The 24,915-nt window shown below is 45.1% G+C and overlaps 1 protein-coding gene across 1 annotated transcript in view; it reads left to right on the top strand.

Moving 5' to 3' along the window:
* Positions 1-24,915, top strand: part of DENND1A (DENN domain containing 1A) — a 150,485-nt gene that overhangs the window by 118,059 nt on the left and 7,511 nt on the right. The window contains exons 14-19 of the mRNA XM_027687938.1: positions 60-147; positions 680-720; positions 2,166-2,237; positions 3,265-3,321; positions 8,255-8,386; positions 22,589-22,677. Of these exons, the coding sequence (XP_027543739.1) occupies positions 60-147; positions 680-720; positions 2,166-2,237; positions 3,265-3,321; positions 8,255-8,386; positions 22,589-22,677 (479 nt within the window). The remainder of the gene's footprint in view (positions 1-59; positions 148-679; positions 721-2,165; positions 2,238-3,264; positions 3,322-8,254; positions 8,387-22,588; positions 22,678-24,915) is intronic.

The following is a 24,915-nucleotide window of genomic DNA, read 5'->3' as shown; positions in this document are numbered from 1 at the left end:
TGTGTTTGTGCTCTCCTTTGGGGTGGGTGATGTTTGTGCTCTCCTTTCCCCTGCTGCAGTTCATCGATGGGCGCCTGGACCTGCTGAACTCCGGGGAGGGCTTCAGTGACGTGTTCGAGGAGGAGATCAATGCAGGGGAATACGCAGGTAGGAAATGGGCTGTTAAGGGAATTTCAGACGCTGCTGTTGACCCACCCTCTGTGGGCCATCAGAGGTAATTGGTCATTGCTGTTGGTAAATAACTGAGGCTCAGTGATCCTGGTAGCCTGAAGTGTCTTAAATTGTTGTTCTTTCCTCTGTCAAGAACTTAGAATAATGTATTATAGTTTGAATAAAGCTTGTTCAGTCTTAGAAAACCTCAGCTTTACCACTTGAATAAAGTGCAACTAAAAGAATCCTTGCAGGGGAGAAAAACCCTTGGCTTTACCCAGAACCACCTCATATTTCTTAGTGATCTTAAAAAAATCCCGGTGTTCTCAAATGTCTGAGACAACACAGAAAATAGAAAAGTGTAAATCTGTCCTCGATATTTTGTTGTTGTGTCTCCCTGAAAGAGAAGTCTGGGTGTCCTGCTCTGTCCCTGCTCCCAGAACCCCTGAGTGCCAGCACCTCACGTTTTGAGCTTGTTTCCTGTTGCACAGAGTTACATTTGTTTGTTTGTGTCTGTGATTCTCTCCAGGTAGTGACAAACTGTACCACCAGTGGCTCTCCACAGTGAGGGTAAGAACACCATCCTTCCAGCAGACACCTCAGTCCTCTTGGCCCATCGTGCAGCTCTGAGGGAAACACTGTCACACCCAGAAATTCTGGATAAAGCTGAATGGTGTGAAGTGTTGGATGGGGGCACCACTGTTTGGGGTGGGGTTTGCATCTCTGGTTTAGTGCCAAATTATAAATGTGCCAAATGTATAAATTAAAAGTGTAAATACTTTTAGAGAATAATAACTTGTAACAGATATTAAAAGCTTCTTTCAATGCCTGAAATGTGGCATATTGAAAAGTAAAATATTTCAGGTTTATGGGTATGAGTCAATAGAAAAGATTGTTTGGGGTTTTTTCTGACAGAACTGAGTGTTGCAGCATTCCATTTACTCCTGTCCAGCTTGTGAATGGGATTATATTCCTTACACAAAGTGCTGGGCTCAATATAATCTTGATGAGTTTGAATTACACATATTTTGTAGCAGTAATTTTTTAAAAATTCCATTGTATGGTTAGGTAGGTAAATAAATTTACATAAATATATATAAATACGTAGGATGACAGGTAATTTTAACATTATAAGAAAGGGTAATGCCTGAGAGTGAATATAAAAATCAGTGTGATTAAATTCAACAGTTTATAATTTTTGTTGAAGATTACTTGTCATGAAGTAACAGAGGTAGTAAATCTTAAAGCTGCTTGCATCTGATTGCACGTAATCAAACCTGATCTCTGGAAATATAATTTTGCACTGAAAGTAGAAAATATAAAATCAGCTAAGGTTTTCTTGCTTGGCTCTTGCTGGCCAGCAGTAGTCAGTGGTGTGTGGAAGGGGTACAAAACCCTGACCAGACAAACAGATGATTCTGGCTGATGCATTACTGCCTCATTACTTTGATTATATTCACCACATGCAATTCAGCTTTTCTAGAATTAGTGTTTATGACTGTAGTTAGGGTTCATTTTCCCTCAATTTATCCCTTTACCAACTACCTGGATCTTAAAAAGGCAGCGTGTGTGTGATAAACAGGACTGTGGGATGAGGGAAAGGAAAATGGGGACACAAAAAAGATCTTACCTCTTCAACTTGCTTGTACAGGCTTTCCTGAAAGGGAATTTCCTGCCCCAGACATTTGTTAGGATACTTTTGCCTTGAACTTGTTTAGGATTTTAGTGGAGTGAGCAGGACCCCCTGAGGGTTTGCGAGACAAGCTGTGAGATGAGGGCTCTCCAGAGACACAGACACCTCCTGGGGGAACTGCTGGATTGAACAGAGTTGGGAAAAACCAGAGGAACACTCAGGTGTTTGTACTTGTGTCTTTTGCTTTGGATTTGCCCTGGAATGCTCAGCTCTGCCAAGAAGCACAGTTAATGCTTGGTTATTGTACGAATGGTGGATTTTGGGTCGCTGTTTGCTTTAAAGAGCTTTGATAACGTTTCTTCTCTTGTTACTGTGATTATAGAAAGGAAGTGGAGCCATTTTAAACACAGTAAAGACCAAGGCTAACCCTGCCATGAAGACTGTCTATAAGTTTGTAAGTATTGAGTACTGGCTTACTACTGAGATAAGAGTCTAATTACGATTCTGGTTTAACCTTCCCAATGAGACTCAACACTTACATGCATTTTTATTAGACTCACAAAATTACTTAAAATACCCATTCATCTAAATTTCAGATTGAAATGGAAAAGTCATTTTGAAATGCGAAGGAGAATGGAAACTTGTGATTTCTTTTGAAAGTATAGATGATAAATTCTATTTATTACTCAGAACTCTTTCTGGGAAATGGTGCCTGTGTGCTCTGCTAAGCAGCTCTACCATCTCATCATTGCTCTGTTGGAAATCATTGTTACCTCAGCTTTCCCTGCTTGCACTTCATCGAAAGAAGGGAATCCTCTCATTTTCCAAATTGTTTCCATCTTTTCTAAATGTCAATTAATTTTCCCCAGAGATTTCTTATACCTGCTCATTTAGACTCCAGCTTACTGAGTTATTCTTTCAATGGCAATGTTTTCAGTCCTGTTAACAAACAGCTGGTGTGTTGCTGTGCTGTCGTGTGTGGCTGCCAGCTCCACTCTGCAAGATCAAACAAAATGGAGAAACAACTGAGCATTTCTTATGTGCTCAGTTTTAGGAAATAATGCTCCATAAATCATTGAGATAACTGGCCAGACTTTGGTTTTCTCCTGCCTTCCTGCAGCCTGAGAAGGATGAGTAGGATGAGAATGGCTCTACTAAACTGGCATCCAGAGCACTGCAAGGAAGGGGTTTGCAGGCTCACTGCTGATATTGGAGAATATGAGTTTATAGCAAAGAAAAATACTTAGAGGGTGTGGAATGCAAAAAGATGAAAGATGTGTATGGCATCAAAACAGGGAAAACAAAATTTTTGCAGCAGGGGTGGGTTTTATTTGTTTGGGGTCTTTTTAGCTTTCTGTTTGTTTTAATGTGTTTTCAGTATCCTGTTATATTTTTTTGTTGCCATCTTTAGTAACTGAAATCAAACTTAGTCACCACTGGAAATAGAAGGGGATTTTAACTTAAATTAATTTTTCATGCAGGCAAAAGATCATGCGAAAATGGGAATAAAAGAAGTGAAAAACCGCTTGAAGCAAAAGGTACTTGAAGTTCTTATTCAAAATGTATAAGCACCACGTCTGAAATCCTTAGCCACTGAAAGCACGATGTGATCAATAGGAAGCTGTTTGATACAGTGTTGTTAGCACACTTCAAAATGCATTACCAGCTGTCCCGGATTTTTCCCAGTTATAAATATTCACAGACAAAAAAAAAAAATTGTCTTCAAATACATTAAGGCTCTGACTTCAACCCACAAAAGCCAGAAAATGCAGCGTTGTGTTTGGAGAGGGCCCACTCCTGCCCCTCGTGCTGGGGGTCTGTGCAAGGCAGTGCAGGAGAGCCGGGAGCTCTTCCCTCAGCTGGGGCAGTAACTTTGTGTTCACTGGGGTTGTTCTTACAGCAATCAGTCAGGAAACACCGTGTGGTGTCTGTCTGCCACTGGGAAGGGGGGTCCTGTGTGTCAGGAGAGTCTCCTGCAGAGCTCAGACAGAAGGAGTTGATGAGAGTTGGGGTTCATTTCCAATTGGAATTATCGCAGGAAAAAGTACTGGCACTGTTGTTTTCCCAATCCGTGTTTGTTTGTTTGTTTGTAAAGAGCACAATTCCAGAAATGCTCAATTGTGTTTGAAGGATGTGTTATCCAATCCTAATTGCTCCTTTTAAGCCAGAAGTTGCCACTCCCCCTATGAATGGATGGGTAACTGTGCCTTGGGTTCACCGCAGATATTCTGTTTATTCTGTGGGGAGACAGGACAGCTGACTTGCTGAGAGCACTCTGACAGTTTTATTCCATTTGCTGCATGATAGTTTGGGTGGGTTTAATCTGGGCTATCTCTGTGAATCTCCTCTCTCCATTTCTAGCCCCCATGTTGGGGCAGGGCTGCAGATGCCCTGCTGGCACAGCCACCAGTGCCCCTGAGCAGGAGTTACCTCTGGGACTGCAGCTGCTGCTCCTCTGAATATTCCAGCACATTGCTGGAGAGTCTGAAGCAAGAGAAAGTTGCTTCAGATGCTTTTAATGCCATTTTATTTTATTGCACTACATTATGTGCAACCACTTTAGGTATAATTTGAGAATAATGGAAACATGAAGCAGTTTTCTTGTACATGCTTTTTTTTTATGTCATTCCATGTGTTTCGTTTCTGGACATAACCTTCATGAATAATAAAATGTTTGGCCTTCTCCTGTGCATTTCTGAAGCAGTTGGAGCTGTGTAACAGGACCAGATTTTTTCCTGTATTTTAAATGCTAATAGAATTGTGTGCTGTTGTGTGACATTTGTGTGCGAGGCTGAGCAAAGCCTCATTCGGTCATTGCTTTGTTTTGTTAAGGTTGTTGTCCTCCTGGTCTGTCAAGCCAATGGCTTCCTTTTAAAAAACGCACAGAACATTTACAACTAAATGGCCCAGTTTTGTTTCACCTTCCTTATTTTGTGGTGTTCCTGTGAGTGAGGTGTGGTGAAACATGATTGTTCAACACAGGCTTTCACAAGAGCTTTAAAGGTTGCTGTGAGTAGTTGGCACACACTGCTCTACCTCCCCTTCCTTCATTATTCTGTCCTTTTCTATCCCATCCTCTTCTCCATGTGAATGCACTATCAAGGTAACTCTAAAATTAGGGATTGCTCTCTTGAAAGTGATAAAAATAGCAAAAATTGTTTGGTCACCCTCATTTTTAATCTAAATGTCTGTGCTGCTCCATTATGGGTCTATTATGCACAAGTCTGTTAAAGCATCCTCCCCAATTTTCATCTGAGAACATGGTATTCCTCATGTGTTTACTTACTGGCATGTGCAAGTGTTAACTGTTTGACATTCTGGCATCATTAAGTACTTCATTTTTGCCAAATTTGGGATGCTAGTCTTTCATCTTCTAAGGGTAACCTAAGGTTATTTTTAAACTGAACTTACTATCCACTGCATTTTAACATACTATTTTCCATTATTAATACAGAAAGTATGCAGGCCCCTGGTAAGGAAAAGTCAAATATAAACATCCCTTTTCCAGTTTTCACTGCCAAATCTGAGCAGCTTCTGTACAAGATAGAATTTAAAAATGCAATAAAGCTGGAGGTCTGCTTCCTCCAACTCTGCATAGCAATGGTGACCTCTTAAATATAATCAAGAGCCCATTTTGCCCTTGGTCTGCTCCAGTGTTGGGTTTGAATTGCAAATGAGAAATGCAGGATTGACCTGTTGAGAGGTCACTGTGGTGTGTGTAAGGTCCTTCTTTAATATGATAGTGGAGATTGAATGGGGCTCCATTTCCATCCCTTGTTCATTTGTGGTGCAGTATTTCAAAGCAACAGAAATCGGTTTCAGAGGATTCTTATGAGTGAGAGCAAATAATTGTTAATAGATACAGCCTGGTAGCTTTATTTTATATCTGATACAGTTCTTTTTTCCTTTTTTTTCCCCCTTTTTTCCCCCCCTCTTTTTTTTTTTTTTGGCAAAGGCTGCCTTTTTCCAGCTCACAAATGGAGCGTGGTGGTGGAGTCCCTCCGTTAGTGGCTCATTTGAAGCTTAACTACATAGAATTAGGAAGAAGGAGGAATATGAATGGTACCATCCTCAACTTTCAGCCAGGAGAATGGAACTTACTGAGAGCTCTGGCTAAGACAATTTCTATAAATGGTTGGGCACTTGGCATTAATGTATTCGACATTATTTTAGTTATAGAGCCCTGTGTGGCTCTGGCTCAGGGCTGGTATTGTAGGAACAGCTCATGGAGAGCTTTACAGAACAACCTGCACCAGGACAGTGCCTCTCCACATTCAGAGTGGGGTTTGCTCCTCTAGAGCCAGCATTTGGAGTGTTTGTAAAAGTCCCCTGGAAAAATTGCTGATGCATATTGAGACAGAATATCTCTTTCTCTGAAATTTCTCCTTTAAAATAAATAGGTAGGAAAGATCTCACCTGAATAGACAGTTGTTGGGGGAAGCACTTCTCATGGAGGTGTCCTGGAGATCATTTTGGAGTCATTTTCTTTTTCTGCTAATCTGTCAAGTATCTTCTTTCCTCAGACAAAAGATGGTTTTGATTTTAATAATACCCTTAAATTACACTTTCTTTCTGTTTAAAGTCACTGAAACATTGCTAGATTTTTGTATTCCTGGAGAATTTGTTCCAGTAATGAGTAACTTTCACCTTCCATTTTTTCCCAGTTTTTGGGAGGGAGAGATTTCATGGTTTTTGTTGTTATCTTGAATAACATATATGATTTAAACTACTTCAGGAATGTCTTGCTGGCGTATACCAATAAGGTGCCAATCCCAGGTCTGCCAGTGGGCTGAAGGACTGTTGTTTACTTTCCAATTGTAGAAGTGCCAGATGCTTTGACATTTCATGATTTTTACGCTATTGGGAACCCTTATTTGGGGCAGTTAATAGCATGTTTCACTGTTTATGTAGCTCCAATGTGACCCAGCTGTCCGTGGCCATGGTTGGAGCCCCCGCTCTGGCCCCTCTGCAGGGCTGGGCACAGCCCCTCCCAGAGCAGGTCGGGTGCCTTGGCTTGGGCAGCTCTGGGGCTTGAGGCACGTTTCATACGGCTCCACTTGCACAGAAATGTGGGAATAAAGGTTGTGTGTGATGTCATTGCAGTCTGTGGTGCTGCCATGGGTTCTGTGAGCCCAGAACTGAGCAGATCCCTCGGTGGCTTGTTGGGAGCTGCAGGATGAGTTTGACAGACACATTTCTTGTCGTTGCATTGTTTTGGGGCTCTTTGTTACTAATTCCGTGGACTTTGCTGTACTTTTTAAAGACAAGGTGCCATTGTGGAGCCAGAGGGCGGGGGGAGGAAAAAGTTTTTCTCTCCAGTTTGACCTTAGCAAGTTGTTAATTCCCCACGATCCTTATGCTCATATTGGGGAACCACTGCTCTACCAGCTGGATCTAAAGAGGGGTCTCAGCTTCTCTGTGGAGCAGACAAAGCCCCTTAGAAAGTCCATCGAGCTTTTTGTTTCATTTGACCTAAACACATTAGGTCAGTGTGTGTCCAAAGGCACCATTTCTAATTGGCCATCAGCCCACACGGCTCATTATTGTACCTGCGCGCGCCGGGGCCGCGCGGCCGGGCCAGAGGTCAGCAATCAAAGCTGCCGGGTCAGCAGCCACCCTTAGGTCGGCCCTGCCGAGCCCCAGCCTGTGCAGCCTCCTCTCGATATTTACCCGGCATTATTTCCCTGGCATTGTTGCAGAGATGTGAAGCTCTGGGCCCCACTGCGCTGCAGACTCTTTCTCAACTCACTTTCAAACTCTTTGCTCCTCGTCTGATTCCTGGTGTCTGCGGGCCTTTGTCTCGTTCAAAACCCGCGTTACGGACCCCGTGCCTGCACTTGCCAAGTCCTCTAGCCTAGGCTGGTGGGTCACCTCACTTCTGGAGAAGAGGACTGATGTCAAAGCAAACACAAAAGCCTTCTGTGAGGCAGCAGTTGGTGGTGTGCACTCTCCTGGAGGCACATTCAGTCCACACAGGCTCAAAGATGAAATGAAAGCTAACTAAGCTCCGAGTTCCATCTCTCCTTGCCACTTCCACCAGTAATTGTTCTGCTATGGCTAATTCTGTGCAGTACGTAAATGGAATTACCGTGTTCATTTAGGTTTACAAAAAGCAGAATACCCTGTTCCTGGGCTTCTGTTGAATTCATTGCTAAAATAGCAAATCTGAGCTATGGTTTTTTCCTCCACATGCATTTCCTGGCTTTTGCGTGTTCGGGTCAGACGTTTTGTTGACTGTCCCTGTTTGCACCACTGGCCCTGGGAGGAGAGAGGGGTTGTGTACAAGCTCTGATGGCCGAACTGCAATGACATGTTTTATTCTAATGATGTTTTCTTTTCTGTACTTTGGTGTTTTTTCTCCCCTGACATCCAAATTGTTAGTCAGCATTCTCCTCTAGTGTGTCCTTTGTGCACCTTGCCCTCACTCAAGAGTGTTCCTGGCCATGCTATTCACCTTTTCCTACCACGCAGGACATTGCTGAGAACGGGTGCTCGGCCGCGCCAGAGGAGCCCCTGCCCAGGACAGCACCCTCACCACTGGGGGACAAGAAGGACCCGAAATTACGAGAGGACAGAAGACCAATCACAGTACATTTTGGGCAGGTAGGTCTCGGTGTCAGGTCTCTTTAAATTGTGTGACTCAGCAAAACCAGTTCAGAGAAAAATCACAGTAACGAAGATGCCAATTGTTTCATTATTTCCACTCGCTGAATTATGTTATTATAGCTTTATTTCTGCTGCATCTGTTTAAATGAGAGTCCAAAACCTGATTTTTCTGGGGTTTCTTGATTCCTTTTGTTCATAGGATGATTTTGAGGAAAATAAATTCGAAGCGAATGGGGGTGAAGCATAATTATTAAAGCAATTTTATAAACTATTTTGCGGTTCTTTCAGCTTGCAAAGAGCTACAGCCCTCAGGACTGAGGGTGTAGAATTCAAAATGTCCTCTGTTATCTTGCCAGATCATTAGTGTCAATATGGAACATCCAACTATTAAAGCATTTGAACAGTCTCTGAAAATTAAATGCGATGAACTAAGATGGAAAAATCAATTAATAGCTTGTTAGTGTACTCTGTATTTGGTATTGACAGCTGAGCTGTTCACATTAGTTACTCGTGTAATGTTTCTTTTGATATGTCTGCAAAACAGTGAGTTTGTGTGGGGTTTTTAAGAGCTAGTTATTTAGAAAATGTTGTAGTTTCTGTGATTTTCATAGAAAAACATACAGTATTTATTATCAGTTTGCCAGTGTTCCCCTATTAAGTGTAGCCTGACTCAGAAAATAACATGATTTGTGTTTAGAGTTCCCTTTTCTTTTCCTGTATCTATTCTTTGCACTGTTCTGATCAGAAAACAGGAAGGAATAGCTGATTTCTTCTAAAGAAGCAAAGTGTAATTTGCAAGCAATTGTAAAACAACATTAAAAATTGGGAAGCAAACCAGATTTTTAGAGAAATGTCTATGAATAGAAACCAGTGGCTGTTCAGGTATTAGGGCTACATGAGATGATCAGTGCTCAGAGCAGTGTCGTCTGTATCGTTTTAGAAGTAGATTTATTTCTTTCAGAACTTTCACCACTGTGCTAAATGTAAGTTCTTGAAGACTTTTTTTAAGGCAGATTCTCTTCCAATTAAGTATTTGCAGTAGTGATTTATTTTTCCCTTACTTTCTGTGCCAATACAGTTGAGAGGAATTGGGGCTACTGGAGGAATGCAGCCATCTAGCTCCAGCAGGGACATGTTACATTTCATTTGATGCAGTCAGAAATCAGATAATATTACGATTTATTTTCAGTTTTTCCTTTAGACTTTTATGAGGAATGGCTGGTTCAAACATTTTGGTAAATTAATGAAATATATATTTGAGTGGTAAGTGCAAATTTAAATTCATGAGGTTTCCTAACAGTCACTTTCAAATTTTTTAATGATCCCTTTCTCTGTGTCAAAAGAAACACACATCAGCTCTGCCGGCCCCTGGCTGTGGTGAGAGGCTCGCTGGCCAAGTGCTGATTGCTGTCATTGCATTACGAGTGTCGGGCTCCAAAAACTGATCTGACTTAGCAGTTGTAGGGCTCTCCCCCTCCCAGCCTTTGTCCTGGCTCGGCTCTGCTCCTCCCGGTAGCCCGGTGCCAAACGAAAACGCGATCACACTTCCATTGGAAAGGAAAAGATGTTCGGGTTTATGAAATATAGATTAGGGCTTTGGGGAGGAAAAAAAAGCAGCAGCATTTACTGGTTAAATGGGAGATGGCTTCTACGTCGTGATTAAAGGCAGCGATTTTAGTGTCACTTGTGCCGCTGCCTGGAATGCAGAAGGTGGGAACAATTAAAGAGCCGCGAGCGTCGGCGCTGGGGCTGTTTGTGCGCTCGCAGCCCGGCGAGGCTCAGGATGAAAGCTGCCTGGCCATTGTCCCCGGGATGAAAGCTGCCGGGCCATTGTCCCCGCTGCCTGGCCATTGTCCCCGCTGCCGGGCCGTGCCGGGCTGGCACGGGCGCTGGAGCTGCGGGTCAGCCCGGCCGGCGGAGCGGGGACAGCTCCGCGCCCGCCGCGCCTCTAATTGAGACGTGCTGTCAAAGTGACAAACACATTTGCATACACTCGATTTATTTTCCTCGGAAAGGTCTGCGGGCTGCTGTTGGTTGAACATTCTTAATCAGCTCGCTGTAAGTGAGCCGGCAGCGAGCTGTCCTGTGCTGGGGGCTTCTCTTCATTACATGACAGATTAGCTAAAGGGGGATGGGCTGGGGAGCCAGCAGCAACCTTTAATTTTAACTCATTATCTCTCACCCTATAGTGAGGAGCTTTCAAGCCTTTCCAAACACAGTTGTGTGTCTGCAGTTGTTGGGCTACAAAAAATAGCAGTAAAATATGTTGAAATGCCTTTGGAGGCACAGCACCTCAGCTGATAGTGCACCAAAATTTGGTGGTAATTATCTGGGTGAGATCCCCCAGCATGGCTCATCCTGGAGAGTGGTGATCGGGCATCCTTGGAGAGCCTTCTTTATCATGGAATTGTTTTAATGGTGCTTTCTGTAATACTCAGACATTGTGGGGAAGCTCTCCTTGATGGTGAAAAGAAGGATTTTAGCCAGATAGCCTGGGGCAGTGCCATAAAGATTTATACAAAATGTTCTTAGTAAGACACCAGGAGACCAAGTGGGAGGATCCACAGCTTTGCTTTGGTGTACCTTCCCATGCTTTTTGGTTTCCTCAGGGTGTTCCTTTCCTGTTGACCCTTGGATCAACCAAACACAGGGCTGTCACCACGGACTCCAGGGCAATCCAACTGTACTCAACAAGTAGCAGGAACTGTACAGGCCACTCAAGGTTTAATGAGGGAGGAGAACAGGGAACAATTTTCAAGGCAAGGACAAGATTCAAGTGAATAGTTTGTAGTACTGAATAGTGCTCTCTGTTTTGGGGAAAAGTAAGGGTAATTGTTATGGAAGACCCAATGCTACAGAGAACATCCCTTGTGGTGCTGGGTCGATGGTTGGACTTGATGGTCTTGAAAGTCTTTTCCAGCTTTGATGATTCCATAAATGTCTTATTGCTTGCTTTCTTCTGTTTTTTGTCATGAAAACTGGCCAAGATGTACTTAAAGCATCGGAGCACATGGTGCATGTTCAGCTGCCAGGGCTGTCCTTGGGATCCTTCCCGGTGTGCCAGGCAGGGCAGGCACTGGGAGCACAGTGACCATTGACAGGGCAGAGGGACACACTAACACAGGTGATGTTTCCTCATTTCCACGCCTCACTCCAGCTCTTTGGGTGGAGTGCACACTTCTGGCTGTGTTATCTTTGAGCTGTTTGGAGAATAAACACTACACGGCCTCGCCGTGACTGTTTTGAACACGTGCCCTGTCAAACAAGCAGCTCTTGGGGCTCCTCTGGCAGGACCCACAGGATCACACAGGATTGCCCAGTCTGCCCACCAGTCTGTGAGGGGGTGTGTGAGCACATGGGGGGAGCCCTGGGGCTTTAAAAACAAACCTACACTTAGGAACGTTCTCCCTCTGGAGCTTTTCCACAGTCAGGAGCACGACTGATCTAGTAAAATTAAACCAGCAAATGATAGGCTGCCAGAAACATCACTTGTTGGGAAAGGGAATCATTTCATTAGAAGCAAGTGATCCTGCCAGTTCTGTGCAGTTCTCTAATTGTGTCTGTTATAATTGGAATGTCTTTTGTCAGCCTAACTGTGTTTGTGTTTCTGTGACTTGTTTTTATTTACCAACAAATAGGATATTTTATTCCATTTTTACACCAAAAGGTAAAGCTTAACAACGTACAAAAGACTCTTGAAGTATGTCTAGTGAAGAGATTCAGTCCTGTTCCACTCTTGATGCAAACTACAGAGAGTCAGTGCTCTGGGGGTGATGTAAATAACTATGAAACAAAAGGAAAGTACTCTCATGTACTAAAGCAGCTTTAGTCTAACTGTGGAAAGGCTTCTCCAGCTTCTCTTCCCACCTGATCTTGACTGCTGTTAAACCTTTGCAGGCCATAGCATGGAAACTGCCATCTTCTTGGCTGTTTTGGTCCCATTTGCTGTAAATGAACGTGTTCATTTTTCCTGTTCATGATCTGCACTTGGACACACAGAGCAAACAGCTCTGCTTTGCAGGGCAGGGCTCTTCTTCCAGGAGATTAAACGGCATTAAGAGGTCAGGGGGAAGATGGGAGAACAGCAGCCAGCTACATTCCAGGAATGCAGCACTGGATGGCTGAGGCCAGAGGCAGCAGAGGAGGGATTATCTCCGGGGTAAAAGGGATGAAGCAGGGAAGGGAGGAAGGCTCCCTTGCCAGACCCTGTGACTCCCTTCACACCCAGGTGCATCGGAACAATAGCAGATTCCCCTGGATCACAGCAGGCATTGTGTGGCACTGAGGTAGAAACCAAAGGGGAAAGGGGAACACAAGTTCATTTGCTAATATTCATGCAAGTGTGTGCTCTGGCTGCAGAGCAGCCTCCTCTCCTGGCCACTCGGGGCTGCTCAGGCAATAGCAGGGCCTTCCTTAGGAACAGGAGCCTCCCTTCCCCTCTGCCCACAGATGAGCAGTGTGGGCTCCCTGCTCCTTTCTGTGGAGCCACATGGGGTTTCCTCCCTCTCTCCATTTGGTTCTTTATGGATTTAGCAAAAGTATAAGCCTAGTTCTTCAAAATTTTTTTGTCTACAGAAAGCATATCTTCTACCCTCGTTTCTTCGCACTCCTTTCTTTGACTGTTCCTTTCAGGAGGGAATTCAGTTGCTCAGTAAGAGTCACCTTGCAAGAAAGGCACATGGCATGGTCCAGAAGCACTGGTCCACCTAATGTCTGCCTGAGGCCACTCAGATGTCCCATCAGGTTCCTGGGGGACAGTGTTCTTAGGCAGGGGAGTAAAACCAGTGTCAGTGGACGAGACAATAATGCATTGGATTGAACTCTGCTTTGTGCAGAAATGGCAATCCTGGGCGGGAGGGACGAACTGAAAGGCCTGCACTTATCATGTGTGTGAATGTGTGTGAATGTGTGTGAATGTGTGCCCAGGGGGCCCTGGCACACTCCTCAGGAAGGTGTTCAGCACTGCAGAGCCTGCCCAGGGGCTCCTGCCTCTCCTGCTCCCTCTGCCCAGGGCTTTCTAACGAGCCCCCCCAGCTCTGTGTTCTCCTCAGCTGCTGCAGCCGTGTGTGACCCTGGGGCTGTGCAGGAATTCCTGCTTTGCAGTGGCCCCAGCCCTGCACCCAGCGGGTGTGTTCATCCACAAAAAAGCACATTCTAGACTATGGCTTTTCCAACTGTCTTGGTACTTCAAGCACTGCTTAAACAGGGATGTTGGGAATAAATGTGCTGCCCTGGGTACACTGTGTCAGCTGCCGGAACACTGGATGTGTGCAGGGAACACTCTGCTGGAGCGACCTCCCGGGGCTCTGTGACAAGGGATAGCAGCTGTAACATGTCTGCAGAGCTTCCTTGTTAGTCCTGTTATGCTGAGGAACCCGTAAATATCTTGTAGAGAGTATCTTGGTCCATCACTGCTGGCATGTGGAAGAAGAGTTGTGCTTTATAAATAATACATGCATATAAAATAAATACATCAGTACATGCAAGGCTAACCAAATCACCCAGATTGACAACTGAGGAAAGCTCAGAGTGTCTTATGGGTGACTTGCTTTTCTACCAATGTAGATCAGCATCCAGAAGCTTCTTATGTATTACTTATGAAGCTGATACGTGCAGTTAGGCCAGAACTGTCTGAACTGACCTCTGGGCCACTGGATTAAACCTGAAGATTGAAGGGAGAGAGTCTGTGAAACATCTGATGGTTGTACCCTCTGACCCTGCTGTGGCTGCGGGCTGGGCCAGGCTGTTGGCCCTGCCCAGAGCTGGGCTGGTGGCACAGTCACAGGGCTGGCAGTGCCACGTGCAGGCAGGGCAGCCGGGTCCCCTGGGGGTGAGGACAGTGTCCCCCAGCCAGGCAGCCCCAGGGAAGCTGAGCCAGGCAGAGAGTCATCCTGTTTAGAGAACTGATAAATGAGAGACCATCTCTTCTTTTGTTGTTTTTTATTCTGTGCAAGTATTCTGCTTGCTAGAGAGGAATAGCTGTTAGGAGATAATAAGGAATATGTCCATTTTCCAACATTTTAAATCATGTGGGTTGCATGATCTCTTTGATTTGAATTCCAGCATCAGGCCCACAGAAAGCCAGTGTAAAGCTGACAAAATGACCAGTTAAAAAAGAAAACACGCACAAACAACGTGGCTTTTTTCTTTATATTTCATATTGCGTTGCTGGATTTTCCAGTATTTTAAATGAAAAATATATGTAGTTAGTTCCATGTTGACAATGTCCTTGAGGATTTGACAGTGAGATTTTCCAGCAGTTGCTCTTCGTTAGAATCCTGGTGGTGTTTAATAAGGCAGCCAAACTGCTGGCACCTCGGGCTCGTGTTTGTTCTCCAGGGCTCGGGGCTGCTGCAGTAAGCACATCGACCAGGGCTGATCATTACAAGGGCGTACGCCACCAGGAATAAAAATGTCACACGTTCTCCCATCTCACAGCGGTACAAAATGTCAGTCCTGTCAAACAGACATTGCAGGTAGCTCTGAGCAGTCGGTACAAATTGGGAAGCCGAATATTCCCCCAGCTTTCTGATATTCTTCATCTGAAGCAGAAGAAAAACAGTTGTTAACCTATTAGCTGTGATTTTAAACTCTGCTGAGGTAGTAGATGGATAGGCTTTAACACAGGGATAAATATATTCCGTGGGTCTGGGATTTTTTGCAATGTCTCTCCGTCCATGTATGTTGAGAAACAGACAGAATGAAAACAAGCCACAGCAAAATGAGCCTCATTTTGGTAGAAGTCATTTGAGATTCTCTCTCACACTCTTCTGTGTTTTATCTCTGTGAACAGTTCTATAAAAACCCTCCTTGCTGGTTTGCTGTAATCCAGACAGGGCCTGGTTTGATGGGTTAAGGGAGTTTGCCTTCCTGGCCCTTCCATCGTGCATAATGTCACATTCAGGATTTTATTCTCTTTCTGGACAAGTGAAGGTTGTGCTGCTTTCAGGGTAAGGCCCAGTGTGAGATGGAGAGCCCATAGGATGTGTTCTTTCTGGTTTAGCACCAGAACATACCAGTGTGTTCCCTGAGTTATCCCTCTAGGACTGAGGTGTGGATATTGTCAGTGCAGGACTCTGCTGTTACTGCAGGGTCCAGGAAAAAATCTGGTGCAAAGGATGAAGGGTAAAGAGGTGCCAGAATATCAAAGAAACAACAAAAAATTATAGCCAGTCCCCAGTGGTTGCCCGAGGGGACAAGGAGAGACCTGAAAGGGCTGCAGAGTCCTGTATCACAGAGAACAGGACTCACAGTCTGTTCTGGGTGTAGGAATGTCTTTGTTTTTTCTGTGACACCTTCTCAGAACACAGAACTGGGGGGTGTGTTCAAAGCAGTGAGTCCCTTGCCCAAACAGCAGGGACTGTGGAGCAGGTGGCCAGAGGAAGGCCCAGCAAAGAGCAGGGATGTGACAGGAGGTGCCAATGGATCAGCAGAGCCCTGACCTGCCATGGCCTGGGCAGCCCCTGTCTGCAGCAGGACTGGGTCAGCTGCACACAGCAAATGGAACAACGTGGGTGAGGCTTCTTTGAACCAGAGCGACTCTGAATTAAGTGTGTTGTGTTCTGCAGGCATCTGTTTGCTGTGGGGAGAGATCCCTCCTGCACTGAGCTCAGTGTGTAGTGGTTCTCAGACTGGTCTGCAGCACCTGGGCTCTGTGCCAGGGAAAGAAGAGGCTGTTGACAGGCGTCTCCTTTGGAAAATGTCAGGAGTCCTCAAACTGCAAAGTGTCAAATGATATCAGTTTAATGGTTAAGGGGGTATTTTACATATTTTAGAAGAGCTGAGTGCGCTCCCACCAATACAGGTGGGAGGAGGTCAGGGCTGATTTTCAGCTGCACAGCAGACAGAAAGGGGGAGAGGAGAACTCAGTGGTCACAGGCTGAGGTTTTATTGGTATCACCTTTGGTGGGTTTTGCTGCTTGTTTGTGTAGGGCAGGAACTTTCCTGTCACTGGAGCTGGGAAGAGATCAGAAGTCTTGACAGGTCTTTAAACCACAGACACCATTACAAGTTAACCAATCCTACATAATATTCCTCCTATCTACATCACAGAACAGCACATGCTGCTTTGGGCATGGCCTGTTCCAGTCTCCTCAGCACACAGAGAAAAATATATCCATGGAATTCTCAAAATTCTTCCCTTTTTTTCCTGTAATTGCAGACAAAAGAAATAAGATTCCATTCAGCTCTACAGCCCAGGAGTTTATGATTTAAGCCATGTGTTTTTAGAATAGCATCAGTTATCAACAATAATAATCCACAGTAGTGCACCTGTGGTTTTAGGATTTTGGCTTTAGGCATTGCTACATTTTTGCCAGACTCGTTCTACCTTCCCAATCTACAAATGTGCCTTGAAGAATGAGGCATCCCTTAAAACATGGAGATTATTTTTATCACAGGACCCAGCAGATTTCTGTTGAAGTATTTCAGAGTGTAAATTAAAAATATATGCTGTAAAGCAGACACTGTTCCTGTCATCCCAGTTTGTGAGCTGTACATATGGGAGTATGTAAAAAGCAGAGTGTGCTGTGCAGGGATCTGGATGGATAATAAAACAGCTGCCTCGTAGATTCCATCTGCTTTCTGTACTGAATCTTTTTAGGTACCAGACATTTTTCAGTGTTGTTATTTTCTCCCTTTTTTTTTTTTAATTGAGTGTTCAGTTGAGGTCCAGCCCGTTGTCCCAAAGCACTGCAGGTCTCTTGCAGCCTGATGTGTGTGAGCCTGGGCACATTCAGGACAGGGCATCTCCCTCCCATGTCTGATTGGCTTGAAAACATACCAGCAGCTTTTAAACTAGTCCTGAATTTCAGAAGGAAGAGGGATATTTATGTAGAAAAGCTTTGTTTTGGAAATCATTGGGAACACTCTCACTGCTAATTCAGAAACACTTCTGTCTACACGTACTGACAAACCCGTTTTCATCTGGTTGTGTTTCCTTTATGCATTTCTCTCTGATTGCACTTGTTGCTGCACATGAACCAGGACCTCTAATGTACTCACAAAGGCTCTGTTTTGAATACCACTTAAAAAAAAAATCTCAAAAGACATCCACAATTAGTTTGAGATAATGCTCTGCTCATGAGCTGTTACCTCACAGACCAAAAATTATCTTTTTGTAATGTTTTCTTTAGTATAAAAAACCTAAATAGCTGTGCTGTGAAAGTTCCCTGGGCATATAATAGCTACTTTATGAGATGTGGGATCTGTAATTTTTAAGTAGTATTTTGATAGTATAAAAAGGAATATAAGGTTTTTCTTCTTCCAGCATCTCATAGCTTAAGTCACTTGTCTGATAATTAGTAAACCAGTGCCAGATCTGCAGCCATAAAATTGGCTTTCTGCAAATTTTCGGTCCTGTTGCTTTAGAAGTATTTCGAACAAGACAATTAAGCAAATATCCAGAGGAAAAAGGTATGCTGGTAAACAGCTACTGGTGAGGAAGTGCTAATTTAGACATTTCTCCCCTTCACAGAAAACGAGAGTACACACATTTAGGACCGTACCTAGAGCAGCAATTTAGCAGCTTTTAGCACTGTAGCCCTGTGCTGGTTCCTGCCCAGTCTCCTCACAGCCCAGGTAATTAAGTTGATGTTCCAACACAGCTTCACCTGCTGACCTTTCAGAAACAATGTGTTTTGCTGCATTAACAAATTAACTTCAAATCAGTGGCTCTTCCAGTAAATATGGTGTGCCCAGAGTTGGAACACACTTGCCTGTCCCATGGTGGTGCAGACAGTGATGCCAAGGTTGGAAATGAAGCCCTGTTCCCTGAGGGTGCTGTGCCCACTGCCCTGTCCCTGCTCCGCTCTGTGCTGCCCAGCACTGATCCCAGCCATCCTGTTTCCCTGGGAATGTGCAGTTTGGCTCACTCTTCTGTTCAGATCTCCTCAGGGCTCAGGAGTGCAATACATCCGAGGCCTCAAAACAAACTGTGTTCCTGGTAGCACTTCAGTGGGTAAGATAAATGTGAGTGTGAGGGTTGGATTTGCCTGTGTTGTTACAAGCACTGGGGTCACAGTTCTGAGAGTTAACACGATGCCTGTTTAGAAGTCCAAGAGACACAAAAGTTTCTACACCTTTAATCTTTTCCCAGAGCAGCATTTGTATGTGTCTTTATTGTGGAAACACGTAGAATTATTTTTTGATCAGAGATGAAAGCTTAATCATGTGTGATATCTAAATCTCAGCTGGAAAAAGTAATGCAGTGACAGGATAAGGATATGAAAGTATTGTCACCTGCAAAGGAGTAGTTTGTTGTAATATAAATGCATCAGGTATTTGTAGTGTATTTATTTTCACTTGCACAGAGCTAAAGGGATACTTGCACAAGTAGTTTTGAGTTCCAGGCCATATCATCTGGGCAGTGCATTCTGAGCCAGGACAGGAGCTGAGCACGTGTCACCTCCAAGTGCATGGGAAGTTTAACTGGAAAGTTTTTCCCGTGCTCTTAAATGTCTGGTTTGAGGCCTTTCCCATAACCCTTCACAAGCACTAAAACCACTCTTGAGGTTTTAGTGAAAGCGTTTTTGAGTATCCTGCTCTCCGTTGGCATAAGTGTAGTCTAGAACATTTGGGCCTCGAGGGCCACGAATCCCCCTTGAGCATCTTTGTTGTCTCAGTAAATTTTGTCTGACTGGAGTGCTGCTCCTGCTGCCTTTGGTGTGACAGCAGCTGTGTCCAGCCCAGGACAGCAGCAGACGTGGGGACCTGTCCTGTCGTGGCACGTCTCAGGTCATGGGATTTGCCACTGTTTTGGAAAAATCCAATAAGGAAAAGGGCCTTTCGTGAGGTGAGTATGAAGGTGGAGGCCGTGCTGCCAGCTGCTCATGCTGCCTGTGCCAGGGAGTGTTTGTGCAGGTGACTTTAATGCAGTTTCCACTTTGCCACCGCAGCACAGACTCCGCCCGCCCCGGCCGCCGCCGCCCCGGATCCAGCGCTCGGCCCGGCCCGTGAGTAGCTGGGGTTTGTCTCCCTGCACAGCTTAACCCTGCCTGGGCTGCCTCCTCCAGCACTACTAAACCTGGCCCTGTGGGCTGTCCAGCTGCACAGGCCGTGTGTGAGCTGTGCTCTGACTCTCTCTCAGCCCGACACACGGGGGGTTCTGCTTCTCTCTGGAGTCCTGCAGCTCTGCAGGTAACGGGGCTGCTCTCCAGGCTCCTCTGACCTCTCGGGGATTGCTTACCCAGAAAGCCCTGCTGGGCTGGCAGAAGTTTTTAGCCAGTGAGCTTTTGAAGACTTGCACTGAACTCAAATACGAAAGGAAGCAGAAGTCTGAAGAGAAAATATTTATTCTCTGCAAGTTATGCTTTAAATTACTTTGGGATGCTTAATTGTTCTCCATGGGATGGGTGTGTGAGTAGAGTTGAAGAAAGCAGGTGGATGTTTGGGCAGTAGGACACTGGTACCATGCTGTGAAGGGCATACACTGAGTCATTGCAGTGTAAAACAGGCATGGCAGGTTGGCCAGGGGAAGGGACTCTGCCGTGGAAGGACTGCACAGAAATTACTGGCAGTGCAGAACCTGTCCTGTGTTAGCCAGGGATACCTTATTTCAGCAGTTTTTGCCCCAAAACACTCCCTGTAGGACAGTTGTTGCCTATGAACTCTACCAGATGGCTTTAAAACTGGAGACTCTGCTGGATCTGCACCAAATTTTAATTTTTTGTGGTAGGGCAGGCAACAGGTATCAGTTTAGGAGGGGTGTTGGTTTTTGCAACAGCCTTGGAAGATATTTATGTCTATTCAGGGCTTCAGCTTCATGAATGTAATTCCCCCAAAATCATCTTACTTCTTGCTTCCTTACACATACACACGTGTACATAAGAAAGAGAGAGATGCAAGTTTTCAAACCTAATCTTGCTAAAACTTGTTAAAATATGTTTTGGATGGGCAGGTAACTGGTTAACAAGTGCACTTGGGTGTGTGTTTTAACTTTTGATCTCTGGTGCATGTTCCTGTGTTACATTTCAATAGCATGTGTTTCTTCTCCTCCTCCTTAACTCTGGGTGTCTGGCTTAACAGAGTCACTTCTATGGATTTTTGCTCTGAAGATTTCTGTTTTCTGTGTTTAAAAAAGGAGCACTGACTATGTTTATATGTGTTCTGTTAAATGTGATTGGTGTGGGAGACCCCCCCAGGTTGTTCCACCGGGATCAGACGTTCCCTGTTCCGTGGGGTTCCTGTGGTGCTTCAGTGCCCTCGTGTTCCATGGCTGGCAGGTGTATGAGGGCATGTTGTGATTCCTCTGCACCAGAGCTGCTGAACAGTGTTGTTCAGATGGAGTCATTTATTACACGGGTTTATTACATTTATACATTTATTACATGCTAAGACTGTTTAATCTCCCAGCTGTAGTGCATTAATAGTCCTCCCTGTGATGTGTTTGGTTCAACTGTCTTTGCTCCCAATGTGATTGATAAAAGGTTGGAAATGTAATAATGAAAGCTCCTGTTGCATTCATCTGGCTGTGTCAATAAGTGGAACAGAAAGGCTTCATTCATCAAGAGGAAATTCAAGATAAATGTAAATGATTATAATCACTCCCAAAAATATGCTTGTACCAAATATACATAAATTTGTTGTTGTTCAGAACTGCTATTTGGCTTTTAATAGTTGAAACACATTTGTGTGTGTGTAAATAATACTTTGTGCAGCTGCTTTTCCCCTCTCTCAGTCTTGGCAGCTATTCCAGAGGTGGGTACCAGCAAGTCAGTGATCCTGGCCTTGTGCACAAGCACTGAAGGAGGACACCAGGTCCCTCTGCTCTTCCAGCTAGGGCCACAGAAGAGCAGAATTCCTGGGAAATTCTTACTGCTGCAGGGAGGACTCCATGGGCACTGGTGCTTGCAATATGAGTCAGTGCTAATAATAAAGCCAAAAACACACACCAAAGAAAGGCTAAGGAAGCAGAACAGAGATGTTCTTTGCATTCTGCTGGTTTGGAAATGAGCTGTGGTGGTATTATGAGAGGGTTGTTGCTTATAATTAATGGAGATCTGTTTGGTCTAACAGTGGCTGTTTGGAAACTTTATTCAATTAGAAAAAGTTAAAATATAATAATTATGCCTAATGTTGATGGGGACAGTAATAAGCACATTCAGCCCTTCTGCCCTGGGAGTTTACCTTTGTTCTTTTGGCAGTGTGCTCACGTAATTGGATTTCTTTGATACTTTTGCATTTGATAAGCATTTAACCTTGCCTGTTTTTCTATGTGAGGCTCAAAATCCAGCAAGGAATGACTTGATTCCTGGCTTTTCCTGCAGTTCCCCCTGAACAATGCCCTAAATCCCCCTTGGCACGTCACCCCGCTCTGCCCTGGGCTGGTGGCCCCCGGAGCCATCCCAAAGTGTGCTCTGTGTCCCTGCTCCCAGCACACCCCCAGAGGTGACAGTGTCCCCAGCCCGGTGACACCCAGCTTTGCACATCAGCTCCCAGCTCCCGTTTAATTAAACAGCTGCTTTCTCCCTCTCCTTCCCCCTTCCTCCTCGGCGCTCCCCTCTCCCCGGCCCTCCTGCCTCTCTCCCCCCTCTCCTCTCTCGTCTCTGCCTGTTTTATCAGCCCTAATGAAGCAGTATTCTTCATCGATCCTGCTGATTGCCAGCCCATTCCTTTTGTTTGTTGGCACCGAGCCATTCTGCCGCGCTCTGACAGCTCAGCTCCTCTAATTAGCTCTGTTGTTCTTTTCCCCATGTTTCACCACGTTGCAAGTTCAGTTGAAGTTGCCACAAACTTAATCCTTCCATTCCTGCCATAAATTCACATTCTTAAGCCGTCTTTATTGTAGAGAGGAGCAGCCTTGTGTGTGGACTGATCTCCAAGACCTTAACATCTGACCTTTTCATAAGCCCTTTTTCCTAAGAAATAGTGGCAATACAGCTCTGGATTTCTCTATCATATCTGCTGTGCACCATTTCCTTTGAAATGAAAATTCAATGCAATAATGCTGCTGCTACCTTCTGCATGCTGGTGTGCAGGGCAGGGGCACTGCACACGGTTTGATGGCTTTTTCCTGGCTGGACAATTTGAGGTTCATGTGCCTGGGAAGAAAAATACAAAAAAAAATCAAAAAATTAAAAAAAATTAAAGAAAAATTCCTCCCCCAACAAATAATAATTAAAATGATCCGTGTTTGGGATTTGTGTCTGGTGTTGGATCAGCTGAAGTGTTTGATGAGAGGTCTCTGTGTGTGTGTAACAGGTTCGCCCACCAAGGCCTCATGTTGTCAAGAGACCCAAGAGCAACATTGGAATAGAGGGACACAGGACTTCGGTTCCCAGCCCTGAACAGTAAGTGCTTTGCTGCCCTGGCACTCACTGAAGGAGGCATTAAAAAATACTGCAGATCAAAGTTATTTTTTAACTTAACAAAAAATGGCATTTTTAAAATTTTTGGAACGTTGTAGAGGAAGTGTGAAAAAGCAAGAAACCAAAGTTTGCTTAACAGCAAATTCTGGTTTGCCAGGTCACACACAGTGGCATCAGCGTGGTCAGTGAGATTCTCAGGTGTTGGAGGTTTGTTCCTCTCTGAGTTGGTTTGTTTTGCACTTTTCTGTGAAGGACATTGTCAGGCACAGCCCTGCAGACCCAGCCTGCTTGCCAGGCTGTACCTGGGAGGTGCAGACCTGCCTGTTCCAGGGTGATGGCACAGAGGGCTGTGTCTGCTGGCAGAGGGCAGCACCAGGAGGGCTGTGAGGAGCTCTGTGCTGAGGGCTGGGAGGGCTTCTCTGGCTGCCACAGCACCAGCAAATTCATCACCCCTTTAGCTGTGACAGGAAAGGGGTAACACTCCAAACCAGCTGTGCTGCTGCAGCCAAGCACTCCTGGATAAAACGTGTTGGTCTCCAACATCTGTCTGGTGTGTCCAAGCAGTGTGTGCTGTTACCTTGGAGAGACTTTTTCAGCTGGTTTCACAAATGTGACATATTCCAGGACTTTTTACAGAGCACCCAGCGCTGTGTGGGTGCCTGAGGAGTTAGCAATGGGCCATCAAGGGAGACCCTGAGCAGAGACTGGGTGTATTGGACTTGCCAGCACAGCCCAGGGGACAGAGCTGTGTGTGACAGACCCAGGGGAGGCTGCACTGTGTGCACTTGGGGGCTGCAGTTGTTGGTTCTCCTGGCTGTGGCTGCTCAGCTGTTCACGGGAGCTGAAGGTCCCAGCACCAAGTTCTGCTGGGCACAGCCTGGCATTAGCTGCAGTTCTTAAGGGTCCCAGTAAGTAGGTTCCACCCCTCAGCTGAGAATCTGGGGAGCTTAAGGACTGTGCCTTTTGGGTGGGTGTCCCTCACCCCGCAGAGTGAAGAGCAGGGGCAGCTTTTCCCAGCCTCTCCAGGTGGGGAGATGCCCTGGCTCTCACCTGAACGGTCTCTGTTCAGCGATATTTGCCGGTTTCCAGCAGTTCTTTGCCGTTTTCCAGTGGAATTTGGTTGCCCTCTGGTGGAGCAGATGCAGAGCCTGCAAGGGGCCCGTGCTGGCCCTGCTCAGAGGTGACAGGGATTTTTAAACTGAAAGCATTTCCTTACTGTTTGATCTGTATGGAGGTGGAGGATAATTGAATCAGTGTCACATTTCTGTGTGTTCATGTGGAGGGTTCTGCACTTTGGGTTCCAAAGCTGCTGCCATTCCAGGGGGCCTCACTGCTAACATGCATCTTCAGTTCCTGCCACCATCAGACCACAAATTAACAGAAACATGAATTTTAACCATACTATTTATACACCACAATATATATTTTCACTTGTGTTACCTGGTAGTGTTGGAGGTGAGGAAATTTAAATCTTTAGTTACCCGAGTTAATTTTTTTAGTATGTATGAAAGGAAAGCATTGTTTTGGGGGTGTCTGTGCTCGTTTTCTAATCAGTCTTCAATTAAAGCACAGTGGGGCAGGAGCAGTGACTGCAAAGAACACCCAAGATCGTGGCTCATGTCTGTTGTTAAACCAGTGTGTTTAGAAGAGTCAGAATTGTCAGTGATTTTTTTCTTCTATTTCAATAGAAAGTTTATTTCCTTAGAATTGTATCAATAACTCAAGGTTTGTCATGTTTGATTCTTAAAAATTTGTCCTTAATCTAAAATTTATAATTTTTAAAAAGCTTTTCTAGCTCTAAGGTAACAGGAGGAGTTTGCAGATGAGAGCTCAGGAAATGCTGCATTTACCAGCCAGGGCAGCCCTGACACTGGGCTGTGCCTCCTCAAACACAAATGAGCTGGTCACAGAAATAAGGTGTCGCATTTTCAACAGATAGGCAGATTTCTGAGAGCTCCCTTTTACACCACAGCAAGATTTCCTATTAGCTGTGGAATAGGCTTTCCAGAGTGCTCTGGGATGTCTCCCAGCTGGCTCCCAGGGCCTGTGGAGCGGGAGGAAATGGAACGGGGCAATCAGAGGGTCGGGCTCCCAATTACCGGGTGTCAGAGGCCCTGGGGTGCAGTGACAGGTCATTATGGCCCTGCCCCAGCCCTGGGCACTCACAGGAGCTGCTGCATTCCCTGTGTGCAGGACCAGGAGCTGCTGCATTCCCTGTGT

Source organism: Neopelma chrysocephalum, unplaced genomic scaffold (assembly GCF_003984885.1).
Source record: "Neopelma chrysocephalum unplaced genomic scaffold, ASM398488v2 Primary Assembly neopelma1_74, whole genome shotgun sequence".
Taxonomy (NCBI): domain Eukaryota; kingdom Metazoa; phylum Chordata; class Aves; order Passeriformes; family Pipridae; genus Neopelma; species Neopelma chrysocephalum.
The sequence above is the reverse complement of the archived record's forward strand: the minus strand, read 5'-3'. Positions and strand labels throughout refer to the sequence as shown.